At 38.3% G+C, this 13,030-nt stretch overlaps 1 protein-coding gene across 1 annotated transcript; it reads left to right on the top strand.

Annotated features, from left to right (window-relative positions):
- Nucleotides 1-940: 940 nt before the first annotated feature.
- LOC116859889 (tubulin alpha-1 chain-like) lies at nucleotides 941-1,435 on the top strand. Its single transcript, XM_032845603.1, has one exon. It carries the CDS (start codon nucleotides 941-943, stop codon nucleotides 1,433-1,435), a length of 495 nt encoding a protein of 164 aa, XP_032701494.1.
- Nucleotides 1,436-13,030: the final 11,595 nt, after the last annotated feature.

Below are 13,030 nucleotides of genomic sequence, written 5' to 3'. Positions count from 1 at the left end.
TTAGTATGATATATTCCCCAAACTCATGGCACAAATATGGTCAAATACCTTCTATCATCCTACTTAACTGCTCAGGTCCTTACCTTTCTTACTGATAGAAAGCCAGCTACCAACCTTTGGATTTTGGGATTCCCTCTCCTTTCCTTCTCTGAAGTGGTCAAAAAAACTGACTTGACAGTCAGAGCAAGAAGGGGTGAAAGAGGGACAGAGGGAAGGAGAGATGATATAAAAGAATGATATAAAAGATGATATAAAAGAATGCTTTTATAAAGCATTCTTCAGGGTAGTTATTACCAGTGTAGTGAATGGCTGACATCTGGTGGTAAAACAGTAAAAATTTGCATGGATTTGTACACTCATAGAAGAGGGGCCATTTGGTGAATGATGGCTATGTCTTCAAGAATAATTTAAAAAGCTGCGAGTCACCCAATTTTTATGTCCACATCATATCAAGCACCCAGGTATTTGAAAAGATCTGTAACATCAGGTATCACATAGATACTGACAGTATCCATGTCATCTGTGACAATGGAGTCACTATTCTCCAAACCAAAGAACAGAAAACCATGAAATTGTTCAGCTACTTTTTCTTTTTAACATGAACACTTAAGGAAGCAAAAATAAACATATATAATGGCACTCAAAATCATTTGCATATTTTGTTAACCCATTGTCATTTTAAGAAATAAGAGAAAATTAAAATTAAGTTCAGAAAAGTTTAAAAAATGGGTGCTTAGCATTGATCCCTGGGAAAGAAGACACAGGCGATAATGTTGCCAAAGGCCATTACATCATTGGCTAGGAGATTGTGACCTGGACTGGATCTGAAAACTGGCAGATCTTTGTACAGTGCTGTGGGACTTGCTCATCTTCCACAGCTTTGGGGACAGCAGCAGCCCCAGGTTTGTGCCCCTGCTCATGAATCCGTTCTTGGTGGTCTATGGCAAGAAGCCCAACCTCAAATTTGCTGGTCCTCCAGGTTTCCACAGCCATGGTGGAGCCCTACAATTCCTTCTTGTTCATTCACATGACCTTAGATCATTCTCACTGTGCCTTCATGGTCACCAAGGAAGCCTTCTATGACATAGGTCAGCGCAACCTGGATATCATACATACTAATCTCTATCGTTTGATTGGGCAGGTTGTGTCTATCATCATCACCTCTCTGCAAGTTGACAGTACCCTGAATGTGAATTTGACAGACTTCCCAACCGACCTCATCCCATACCCCCACATCTACTTTCCCCGGGCCACCTACTCCGAGGCATCTCCGCTAAGAAGGCCTACGATGAGCAGCAAGATCACCAACGCCTGCCTGAAGCCAGCCACTCAAATGGCCAAGTACGACTCTTGCCACAGCAAGTACGTGGTTTGTGGCGTGTGGTGTTGGAGGGACAAGCCAACATCAACACAGCCTTTACCAGCAACAGGATGAAATGCAACACCCAGTTTGTGGATGTTGCCCAACTAGATTTAAAGTGGACATCAACTACCAGCCCTCTGATTGTCATCCCCCGGGGAGACCTGGCCAAAGAGCAACAGAGTGTGGGCATACTGAGCAATACCATTGCCATGGCTGAGCTCTGGGACTGCCTGAACTGTAAGTTTGATCTCACGAAGCAAAGTGAATATTTATGTGTTGTACTGGGGGGAAGGCATGTAGGAAAGAGAGGTCTCTGAGGCCCAGGAGAACTTGGCAGCTCTGGAGAAAGATGGGGAAGAGGTAGGCATGGATTCTGTGGAAGAATACGAGAGTGCGGCTGGCAGCATAGCTGGTTTCAAGTTGTTTACAATTAAATTTCCTGTATTAAATTATTAAAATAATAATTCTATGACTACTAAAAACCATTGAATTTTCACTTTTTAAAAATTTTTTTTAAAGATTTTATTTATTTATTTGACAGAGAGAGAGAGAGAGAGAGATCACAAGTAGACAGAAAAGCAAGCAGAGAGAGAGGGGGAAGCAGGCTCCCCACTGAGCAAAGAGCCCAATGTGGGGCTCGATCCCAGGACCCTGAGATCATGACCTGAGCCAAAGGCAGAGGCTCAACCCACTGAACCACCCAGGTGCCCCTGAATTTTCACTTTAAATGAGTGAATTTTATTGTATGTTAATTTTACACACACACACACACACACACACACACACAATCATATTCAAAACTGGTAAACAAAGACCATCCTCAAAGCCTGAAAACTCCTAGTCAGTTGGGCCATTTAGAAATCGCTTTGTATCTTCCAAAACTGAGTCATATCTCCTTCAAATAATGAATCATTCCTACCCCTACCAGGGGCCTCACTAATGAATCCTCTAGCTTCACACTTGTGAAAATGCCCTATACCTGTCCTGCTTAGGCCAGCTGTCTACCCTTCCCCAGGGTGTCCTGCAACACTGCTTTCTTTGCTTAGGTAAAGGCCTACAGATATGGGAACATTTTTGTTGTGTGTGGAAGTCTGCATCCCACAGCACAATTTCTCTACCTGGTGCCGTCCTCTTGCTGTACCTGCCTGCCCTCCATCTCACTGTCAGGTACATCTACTGCCTACTTTGGATTCCTCAGCTCAGGGAGCCCAAGTCTATGACATTCAAAACCTGAAAGGTCTCCCAGAGGGGAGAGATATGAAGCTGGCTATGGAAAGAAATGAACTGTGTGGGAGGAGAACAGAAAACATTCAGCTTTCTACTCCTTCACTACCTTCAGTGCCCATTCTGTCTTCCCTACTTATACATGACCAGTCCTTCAACACAGTTGTAATAAAATTCTTTACCACCAGAGCCAAACACAGCTTCCTCTCTGAAATATCATATTGTTTTAGCAAAGCTCTGTTTCCCAATGATCTTGGAAATTCAGGTATCTTAGTAAAATATATACTATGCTAAGACTTTCAGGTTCTATTACGAACTGATTGGAATTCAAAGGAAGATTTAGGACTGAAGGCTAATAACTTCAAGTTTGTGAGGCAGGATAGGACATATGCCTAAGAATTTCTGATTCTTATTCTGGAAAAAAAATTTTCAAATTGTCTCCAATTTTCAAATTAAAAATTGAGGTAAAAATAGGAAATCGATATTCTATATAAATTACACTGGATTGTAAATTCCTTAGCAAAGACCAACTGCTATGTGATTACAAAATAATACGTTACTGCAAAGACTAATGTTCTATCTCATTCGGTTTCTATTGGCAGATGAGAATGAGATTCTTGAGAACTTGCATGCTTTATTTGTAGCCCCTTATATGTGGTGTTCACATCTGGTATACCCATCAAAAGGCGGAAGGGGGCCAAATGCTCTGCTGCCATCATTCAAAAAGCTAGGAACCTTGCTTGAGCATCTGTTCGATCGGCCACGTAATATAAATAATGCCACAGACTATGTGTAATCAGTCACCAGATGTCTTGGATCACTACCTCAGCAAGGATTAACAGGAAATGTGGCAGGTCAATAGCAAGTACAGATCTCTGTAGCAACAAGAATGTCTTGGCTTCTCCAAAGGGACACATATTAATTAAAGTTTCATTCTGGAGAGTTCCAAACTGTGCATAAGTGAATGCTGAATTCCTATCCCCAGGACTCCAGACTCATATCCAAATATCTACCCAATGGATCTACTCAACGTATAATAAGCATCTCAAACTCAGCACGTTCAAACTGAACTTCTCTTTTCTTCCCCAAACCTGTTCTTCCTAGTCTTCTTCATCTCTGTGCTTCCAGTCCTGCAAGCCTAAAAAGTTTAGAGTCCTCCTAGATTTCTCTCTTCCTCTAAAAGCTATCTCCGGTGTCAGCAAATCCTGTTTACCTTCAAAATATAACCGATACTAACCATTTCTCACCGCCTCCACTGCTATCCATGCCATCATCTCTCCCCTGAATTACCACAACAGCCTCATAACCAGTCTGCCAATGCACTTTCTCTGACCATTCCTATTCCAGTTTGCAGAGTGATTATGTAAAACAAAAATAATAAGTCAGATCATGTCTCTTTTCTCAAACACTTCCAGTGAGCTCCCATATTAAACTAAAAACAGAGTCCATACAATGACCTTCATGGCTGAACACACAACCCCCTAGCCTCTGTGGTCTCCTGCTATACTCCCCCTTATTCCATTCTAGGTCTCCTGGACCCCTTCTTATTCCTCAAAATGCCAGACACAGAAACACTACATTTTTCACTTGCTATTTCTTCTCTCTGGAATGCTCTTCCACTAGGTATACACATGGCTCCTTTTCTCATTCTATTCAGAATTTATCATCTTCTCCTGTTAAGTTGATTTTTCTGCTCCCTATTATGTTTCTGAATTCATCCATGCTTTCTTTTTATGTAGCTTTAACCTACTCATTTTCATTGCATTTAGCATTCTACTGTACAAATATGTCACAATTTATCAATTCTATTGATGGAAATCTATGGTGTTTCCAATGTTTTGTTATTACGAAAAAAATCCTCTTATAAACATTCTTGAACATAGCTCCTGGTGCAAAATTGCTGGATTATAGGCTTGCTGCATCTTCAGCTTTGCTTTGCTACATAAAGCTAAACTATTTTTCCAAAATAGTTGTATCAATTGATATACTCACCAACTATGTATAACTGTATTATCTGCTCTACATCCTTGCTGATATTTTTAATTATTCCCAATATGGTAGTTTTTAAATTGTCTTTAATAATGGTTTTGATCTGCATTTTTTTCTGGCTATTAATGAGGTTGAGCATCTTTTAGTATGCTGATTAACTGTATCAGGATTCCAACAGGGAACAAATGACAAGTTAGATAATCAAAGGAACTAAGTACAAAGATGTACATGGAGTGTAGGAGAACCCAGTCTGTCCATGATAGTGTTGTTTCCACCCTAAACCCAAAAGGACAAGAAGAGGAAAAGGTTACTGAAAACCTAGAATAGTCTTACAAAGCAGGAAACTTTGGTTAAAAGAAATAGCTAGAGTGAGGAAGGGATCAAGGAGAATATCTCAACTTCATTCTCCTCCTTCCTTCTGGTCTATTGTCAGGAAGCTCCATTGGCTAAATCCAACTGGAAGTCAAAGGGAATGGGAACTCTGCCAATGCCAGGATCCTGGACAGAGCACAGGAGAAGAATGTAAAGTTGGTATGTAGGGGCAAACAAAAGATATTTGTAGGTGCTATTCATGTTCACTTTTCTTTCCTATGAAGTACTTGTTCAAGACTTTTGCCCATTTTTGCATTGGGTTATCTTTTTCATATTGATTTATATGGACAATAATTTCTATTGCAAATGACTAGTTTTTCTCGTAATCCTTACGACTTTTCTTTTTTCTTGCCCTAATATATTGGCTAGAGCACCTAATACAATAGCAGTGACACCTGTCTTGTTCATGATCTTAAGGAGAATACTTTCAATGTTTTCCTCATTAAGTATAAAGCTTACTATAGGATTTTTTCTTAATAACATATACTGTATCAGGATAGGGAAATGCTCTTTTGAGTTTGCCAAGAGTTTCCTGTTGCTCTTGTTGTTTTAAATTTCAAATGGATGTTAATATTCAGCAAATATTTTTTTCTGCATCTACTAGATCCAGGGTCTAAAAACTAGTGTCCTCAAAAGCCAAATCCTTCCCACATTTTTAAAAAATAAAGCTTTATTGGAAAACAGCCACACATACTTCTTTAGTACACATGGCTGCTTTCACACTACAATGGCAAAAATGTGTAGTTCTATGGCCAGCAAAGCTAAAAATATTTGCGATCTAGTTAGCCTTTGGCACAAGTTTGCCAACTAGATGATCATACAAGTTTCCTTTCTACTTCTGATCTTTTTGTTTAGCTGACTATTCTCAGAGTGAACACCCCAAATCCACTCCTTGTCATTTACTGCTCTATTGCCTACAAGGCTTATTTTTACTGCTTGCATCCTGAAGCTTCCTTGCCACCTGCTTTTCCTGGAGGCTGACAAATGAAAGGAAATAGGGGGCCCTTGTTGGTCACAGTACTGACCAGAGGTTCTGGCAGTAGACACATTCTTCTATGGCTACAAATACTGATGGTTAAACCCTCTTCCATAACTCCATCTCTCACTAAGCATTTCCTCTTCTTGCCCTTTCATTCCTAGAGGTTTCTGGCTCCTACTGGTCATCAAAGGGATGTCCAACTATCCCTTACTGGTTCCATTAATGCTTCTTTAAACTGTTCCTTAAATTTCCTTCAGTTATAACTATTTTTTGTGTTTCATCTCTTTCTTGCCGTGTCTCTTAGAAATGTAGCCATTAATTATACAAATTGCTTTTCTAACACTAAATCAACCTTTAATTTTTGGGATCTACTATTCAACTGCTCATAATGCATATTGTTATAGGTCGCTGTATTCAGTTTGTTTTTTATTCTTTTACGTCTTTGTATTTGTATTTATTTTTATTTTTAAAATTTTATTTTATTTAATCAATTAATTAACATGTAGTATATTATTAATTTCAGAGGTAGAGTTCAATGTTTTATCAGTTGCCATATTTATATTTATGGGAGAATCACTTGTTATTTTCCTTTTTCATTCTGTCCTTTTCAGATTTTGATTATTACAATTATGCCACCCTCATGTCAAGACTGAAGGAGTATTCTGTTTCTAGACTGAATAGTTTGTGTGAGATGTAATACTATGTGTTCTTTAAATTTTGTTATGTTTGGTAAAATCATTTGGCTTATTATTTCTTTTTGAATCACTTTGTCAGTTAAATTTTTTTAGAATTTATCCATTTTAATGTTTCAAGTTTATTGAAACAAAGTTGTAATATCTTCTTTTAAATATATGTCTCATATCAGGTCCTGACCCTTTTTACCTCACAATATTATTTATTCATAAATTCCCTAGGTTTATATTTTCTTAGTAGAATTGCTAAATTTTGCCTCAGTTCATGTCATTATATGTTCATTTTCTATTCCATTAATTTCCATTACTCTCATGATTTCAATCATTCCATTTTCTTTAGGCTTATTCACTTGTTCTGTTTAGATCACATTAAATTACGTTAACTCATTACTTTATAACCCTTTTTTTTCCCAATATAAGCACATAAGTCATAAATTTTCCTCTAAGGACAATTTGAGCTGCATTCTACAAATTTTAAACAGCTTAACTGAGATATAATTCACACAGCATATAATTTACCTAGTTAAAGTGAATACCGTAACAGTTTTTGGCATATTATATTACTCACTTTATGGTAAATTATAGTAAAATATATATAATATATAAGTTGCCATTTTAACCACCTGAAATCTACCATTCATTGACATTAATTGCATTCACAGTGCTGTGCAACCATCACCACTGTCTATTTCCAACATGTTTTCATCACTTCAAATAGTAACTTTGTAATCAATAACCATTAACTCTCTTTCCCACTCCCCTTGGCCCTAGTAACTGCTAATCTACTGTCTCTATAAATTTGCCTATTCTTAAATTTCTTCAAGTGAAATCATACTATATTTGTCCTTTTTGCTTGGCTTATTTCATTTAGAATAATGCCTTCAACAGTCAATGACATAGCATTATTCAGAACTTCATTCCTTTTGATGGTTAAATAATATTCCATTGTATGTATATACTGCATTTTGTTTATCCATTCACTTGCTGATGGACACTTGTGCTGTTTCCACCTTTTGGCCATTGTGAATAATGCTGCAATAAACACTGGTGTTCAAATATTTCTTCCAGTCCCAGCTTTTAGTTCCTTTGGGTACACACCCAGGAGTGAAATTACTGGTACATACAGTAATCTTATCTCTTTGAAGAACAGCCAAACTCTTTCCCTTATTGACTGAACCATTTTACAGTCCTATCAGCAATGTACAAGGGTTCTAATTTGTCTACATTCTCATCAATACTTGCTACTTTCCATTAAAAAATAGTGCAGCCGTTCTAGATGTGAAGTGGTATCTCATTGTGGTTTTGATTTGCTTTTCCCCAAGTACTAGAGATACTGAACATATTTTCCTGTGCTTTCTGGCCATTAGTAGATCTTCTTTGGAGAAATGTGTAATTGAGTCCTCTACACATTTTTTTTTTAAGGTTTTATTTATTTGACAGAGAGAGAGAGCGCACAAACAGGGGGAGTGACAGGCAGAGGGAGAGGGAGAAGGAGGCTCCCTGCTGAGCAGAGAGCCCAGTGTGTGGGCTTAATGCAGGGCTAGATACCGAGATGCTGGGATCATGACCTGAGAGTTTTTATTCTTTTTAATTTTTTTTTTAAATTATGAGTTTTTAATATATATTTTTTCTGCACTTTAGGTTTTATTTTGTTTTGTTACATTACATAAATAGAAGCCATTACCTCTTTAAACTGTATTAATTACCTTAGGTAAAATTAGTGATTATTAAACATAGTTGGGTATGGCTTAACAGAGGTCTGACTCTAAGTATTATTCTGAAAGCCTAGGCAGATTTGCCACTGATTTACTTCTAGCTATGACCAAGTCACATAAACCATCACTACTATCATTTTATCACTGTTTACCACATAAAATTGAAAAAATGAAATATATATATATATATATATATATATTTGTAAGGATAAAATTCTAAATAAATAGAGCAAAACCCAGAACAAAACACTGCTCAGAAGATCAGAGACTAGATTTTGTATTATGATGCAATAGAAAAATGTGGTATTGGAGAAAGAAAACCATTCCATCTAGTCTTTTTCTCTCCATCACTATATGAAAGTGGTACAGGGGAAGGATTAAAATCAGACCCCCTTTCCTTTAGTTTCTCCTGATTCTCCACTTCAATTCCTGAGACTTTCAGAACAGAGGCTTCATTGGGATAGATGGGAGAAGAAGGAAGTTGTCATTGGCTATCTGGTCTCCTCCAGCTATCCACCAGGCCAAGGAACTGGCTCTCCTGTGTGCTCCTCACAGGACCTTCAAAGTCTGAACAGTGAAGTGGTCAGATACGGCAAGTCCCCTGGGCCCAGTACCACTTAACTTCTAAACAAGTTGTGGGTGGGTGCACAAAGGAAGTAGCATTAATGGGCATAAGGAAGAAAGGCGGTGAGGAGAACATTGAAGGATTGATTAGAGGAAGCAAAAGAGTCATTTTGCCTGGGCCTCACACTCAGGGCAAGCTACCAGTTTAGGTACTTTTTAATTTGATGGCACTGAACTGATCTTTGCCTGCTTAACATTAATTGTTAACACTGCACAAGGCTAGCATTTCCCACTGAATAATAAATGCACTTGTAGAAAATAAAAGTTTGAAATAAGTTTGCTTTTTAAATGCTTAATTTCTTTTTTTAATTACTACTTATACCAGTTATAAACTCCCACTGGAAGTGGCCCAGCCCTTTTTAGACATGTGAACAAAACACTATTACAACTTTCTATATAGTCAAATATAAGCAGAGAATACTTACTTCTTTTTCAAGGTTTAACGTAAGGGATCCAAACAAAATGTCTGTGCAAAAGGCTACCAATGAGATTTTAAGATTGAACGTAAGTAATGTATTCATTAAGAACTGTAGGTACTGGGGTGCCTGGGTGGCTCAGTGGATTAGGCTGCTGCCTTCGGCTCGGGTTGTGGTCTCAGGGTCCTGGAATTGAGCCCTGCATCGGGCTCTCTGCTCAGCGGGGAGCCTGCTTCCTCCTCTCTCTCTGCCTGCCTCTCTGCCTGCTTGTGATCTCTCTCTGTCAAATAAATAAAATAAATAAAATCTTAAAAAAAAAAAAAAGAACTGTAGGTGCTACTTTACTATCCAATTGGAACATAAGCTCTAGGAGTGTAGGGATTTTTGTTTCCCAATATAACCTCAGTGCCAGAACAGTACTTGGAGCAGAGCAAGCATTTAATACATATCTTTTTTGAGTGTATGAATGAATCCCATAGCTAAATATGTAATAAGTTTTCTTTTATAAATCTCAGTGAGTTACTTTTTTTAGACAGTCACATAAGAAAATTTTACACTGTAAATGTTAATAATGATATTTAAAAATAACTTTTCAAGCCAAGATATTATTCTCATTTAAAATATATTTCTCTCTTATTGTAGCTCAGCATCTCCATTTTCTACTATATCATGTTTCTAAGTGTTCCTAAAAATACCACAAGGTGGCACACAAAACCTCGTAGAGACATTTCTGGAATTCTGTCAAAATTTTATTATAGACTTACAGAAAAACCACCCTGAAATCCAGGCAAGAGGGATTTGCTTGAGGGCTAGGATCTGTTCCACTCTAGCATATGTCTCTCCCTACAGGGTGAGAAGACGATAGAGCCCAGGGACATGCCCTCCTCACCTGCAGAACCTCTTCCAAGGCCTTCCTGGTCTGTCCCAGAAGGGCAAGTGAAGCTGGAGAGCACATACCAAAGGTCAGGACTACTCAAGCAGTGCATCTGCAGGAGCTAGGGTGGGTTGTCCTTGGGAGAAGATGGCACTGGGACAGAGAGCTCTCTGAGTCCATCTCTCCCTGTTTTACCATGCATTAGGTGCAGGGCTTGAGGAGTCCAAGAATTCTGAGAACTGTAAGAAGGCGTGTTTGTCAAGGTAGGAACACTTTGTTAGTGTGATTTGTAACTTCTGATTATTTAGGTAAATGGTATGTGGACCTCCATTTTCATTGACAGGGCCCTGCAAACATTAGAGACAAGACTGCATGTATACATAATTTGTTGATTGTTATGTGTGTATATTTGCTTACTTATAAATCTGTACTTGGAATTCCTACCTTAGAATCCCAAGATTTCAGTAACAAAATCAGCAGCTTATTTGAATAGCTTGTACTGGCTATCAGGATTTTAAAATTATTCATCAAAATGGCCTACAATAGAATTTGTAAACAAAGGTAAGTACGGCAGCTGTGATAGTTCTCTATCACTATTTCGGTTTTTCTCCTTCCAGGAATATAGGAGTGTATGTAACCTATCCTTTGGTGTTAGGTGTGGCTATGTGGCATTTATTTTAAATTCTGGTTTAGACTCTTTATAATAATTTTATTGAGATGTAACTCTCATAAAATTCACCCTTTTATAGTGTACAATTCAGATTTTAGTATTTTCAGTTATGCAAATAACATCACTAACTTTAATCCTTTATACCATTGCCACCTATACCTGTTAGCAGAGTATGACCAGATTTGACCACTGCAATTTGAATAGGAAGGTTGTATATAACGTGACAGCAAGTCTTTTCCAGAGCTAGTGCTGGGTTCGCCACCTTGTCCCCTTGCCACAGTGGCTGATGTATTCCACAGGTGAGGCTCTATCAGCCTGCATCTTGGAGGATACAAATGGAACCAAACCATTAAAAATGTGGCTAAGAGGGACGCCTGGGTGGTTCAGTTGGTTGAGCTGTTGCCTTTGGCTCGGGTCGTGGTCCCGGGATTCTGGGATTGAGTCCCACATCGGGCTCCTTGCTCGGTGGGGAGCCTGCTTCTCTCTCTTCATCTGCCTGCCACTCTGCCTGCTTGTGTGCTCTCTCTCTCTGACAAATAAATAAAATCTTAAAAAAAAAAAAAAAAAGAATGTGGCTAAGAAATAAGTTTCATTATGTTTAGTCACTAAGAGTCTATCATGATACATGCACACAGGATAAAGATCTGTTTCATCAGAAACTACTTGAAGCAGAATTTTTTTACAGTGCTTAGAAATTGTAATTATAAAGTGACTCATTACTAATCACCCCCTTATAATGAGACAGAGGCTGATTTTGAATGAGAGGACTATTGAAGGAAAGTTACTTCATTTGAGCTAAGGACACTTAACCAATTATATTTACCATAGAGGGTCCAATATGACTCCATCATGAACTTTGATCTGTTGATGGGAACATGACAGGTATCACTATTTGGGACAACTATGCTTTAAGGTTTCTTTCTAGAATCCTACCTGGAATTTACTTGGTCTGTGGTATAAGATAAAGCTCCAGATTGGTATTTTTTTCCTCCAATTGTTTACCCTCTAGCCTATATTAAACATAATCTTTCTTCTTAAATGAGTAATTGCAGTACCTCAGGTCTCCATTTTCGGTATCCTATCACTATTCAGTATGGTTGATACATAAAATGTGATATTCTATAGATCTTAAGCTATGTTCTATTCATTAATAATGCTACCAGCATAGCTTAGGTTCCCATTACTCATCATCACTGCAAAATCGTTATCAATGACGAATGCCCATTCTTTTCTTCTCTCTTCCTCTAACGTACTAGCTGCCAGATTAAACTTCCTAAAATGTAGTTCCGATCATGACGCTTACCTACACAAAAACCTTCAACAGAGTCTCCTGGCTGGCTCAGTTGGAGGAGCATTCGACTCTCTTCATTTGGGGTACTGAGTTTAATTTAAGCTTTATGTTGTGTGTAGAGCTTACATTAAACAAAACAAAACAAGAAGTAAAAAACCAACCCCAAATCCAAATCCAAACTTTAAAAAATCCTCAGGGAAAAAAAAAAAAAAAAGGGGGTACCTGGGTGGCTCACTGGGTTAAGGCCTCTCTGCCTTCAGCTCGGGTCATGATCCCAGGGTCCTAGGATCAAACCCTGCATCGGGCTCTCTGCTCAGCAGGGAGCCTGCTTCCTCCTCTCTCTCTGCCTGACTCTCTGCCTACTTGTGATCTCTGTCTGTCAAATAAATAAATAAAATCTTAAAAAAAAAAAGCAGCTAGGTATTGTATTACTTTGCTAGGGCTGCCAAAACAAAGTAACACAAACTTGGTTGCTTATAATAAAGGTTATTTATTGCCTCACCAGTTCTGGAAGCTACAAATCTGAGATAAAGATGTTGACAGGGATGATTCCTTCTGAGGGCTGTAGGAAGAATCTGTTCTATGCCTCTTCCTTAGTTCTGGGTGAGTTAATGGTAATCTTTGGCAATCCTTGGCTTATAGAAGAGTCACCCACATCCCTGCCTTCTTCTTCACATGGCGCTATCCTTGAGTCTATGCCTAAACTTCTTCCTTTTATAAGGACATCAGTCATATTAGATTAAGACCTCATTCTACTGCATATGACCTCATCTTAACTGATTTTTACATCTGCAATAACTCTATTTCCAAATGAAGTTACA

This window comes from Lontra canadensis, unplaced genomic scaffold (assembly GCF_010015895.1).
Source record: "Lontra canadensis isolate GAN:19392208 unplaced genomic scaffold, GSC_riverotter_1.0 scaffold4, whole genome shotgun sequence".
Lineage (NCBI taxonomy): Eukaryota > Metazoa > Chordata > Mammalia > Carnivora > Mustelidae > Lontra > Lontra canadensis.
This window is presented reverse-complemented; position numbering and strand designations above follow the sequence as displayed.

Coding starts and splice junctions, on each gene's coding strand:
- LOC116859889 (XM_032845603.1), top strand. CDS start 941: ATGGCAAGAAGCCCAACCTCAAATTTGCTGGTCCTCCAGGTTTCCACA.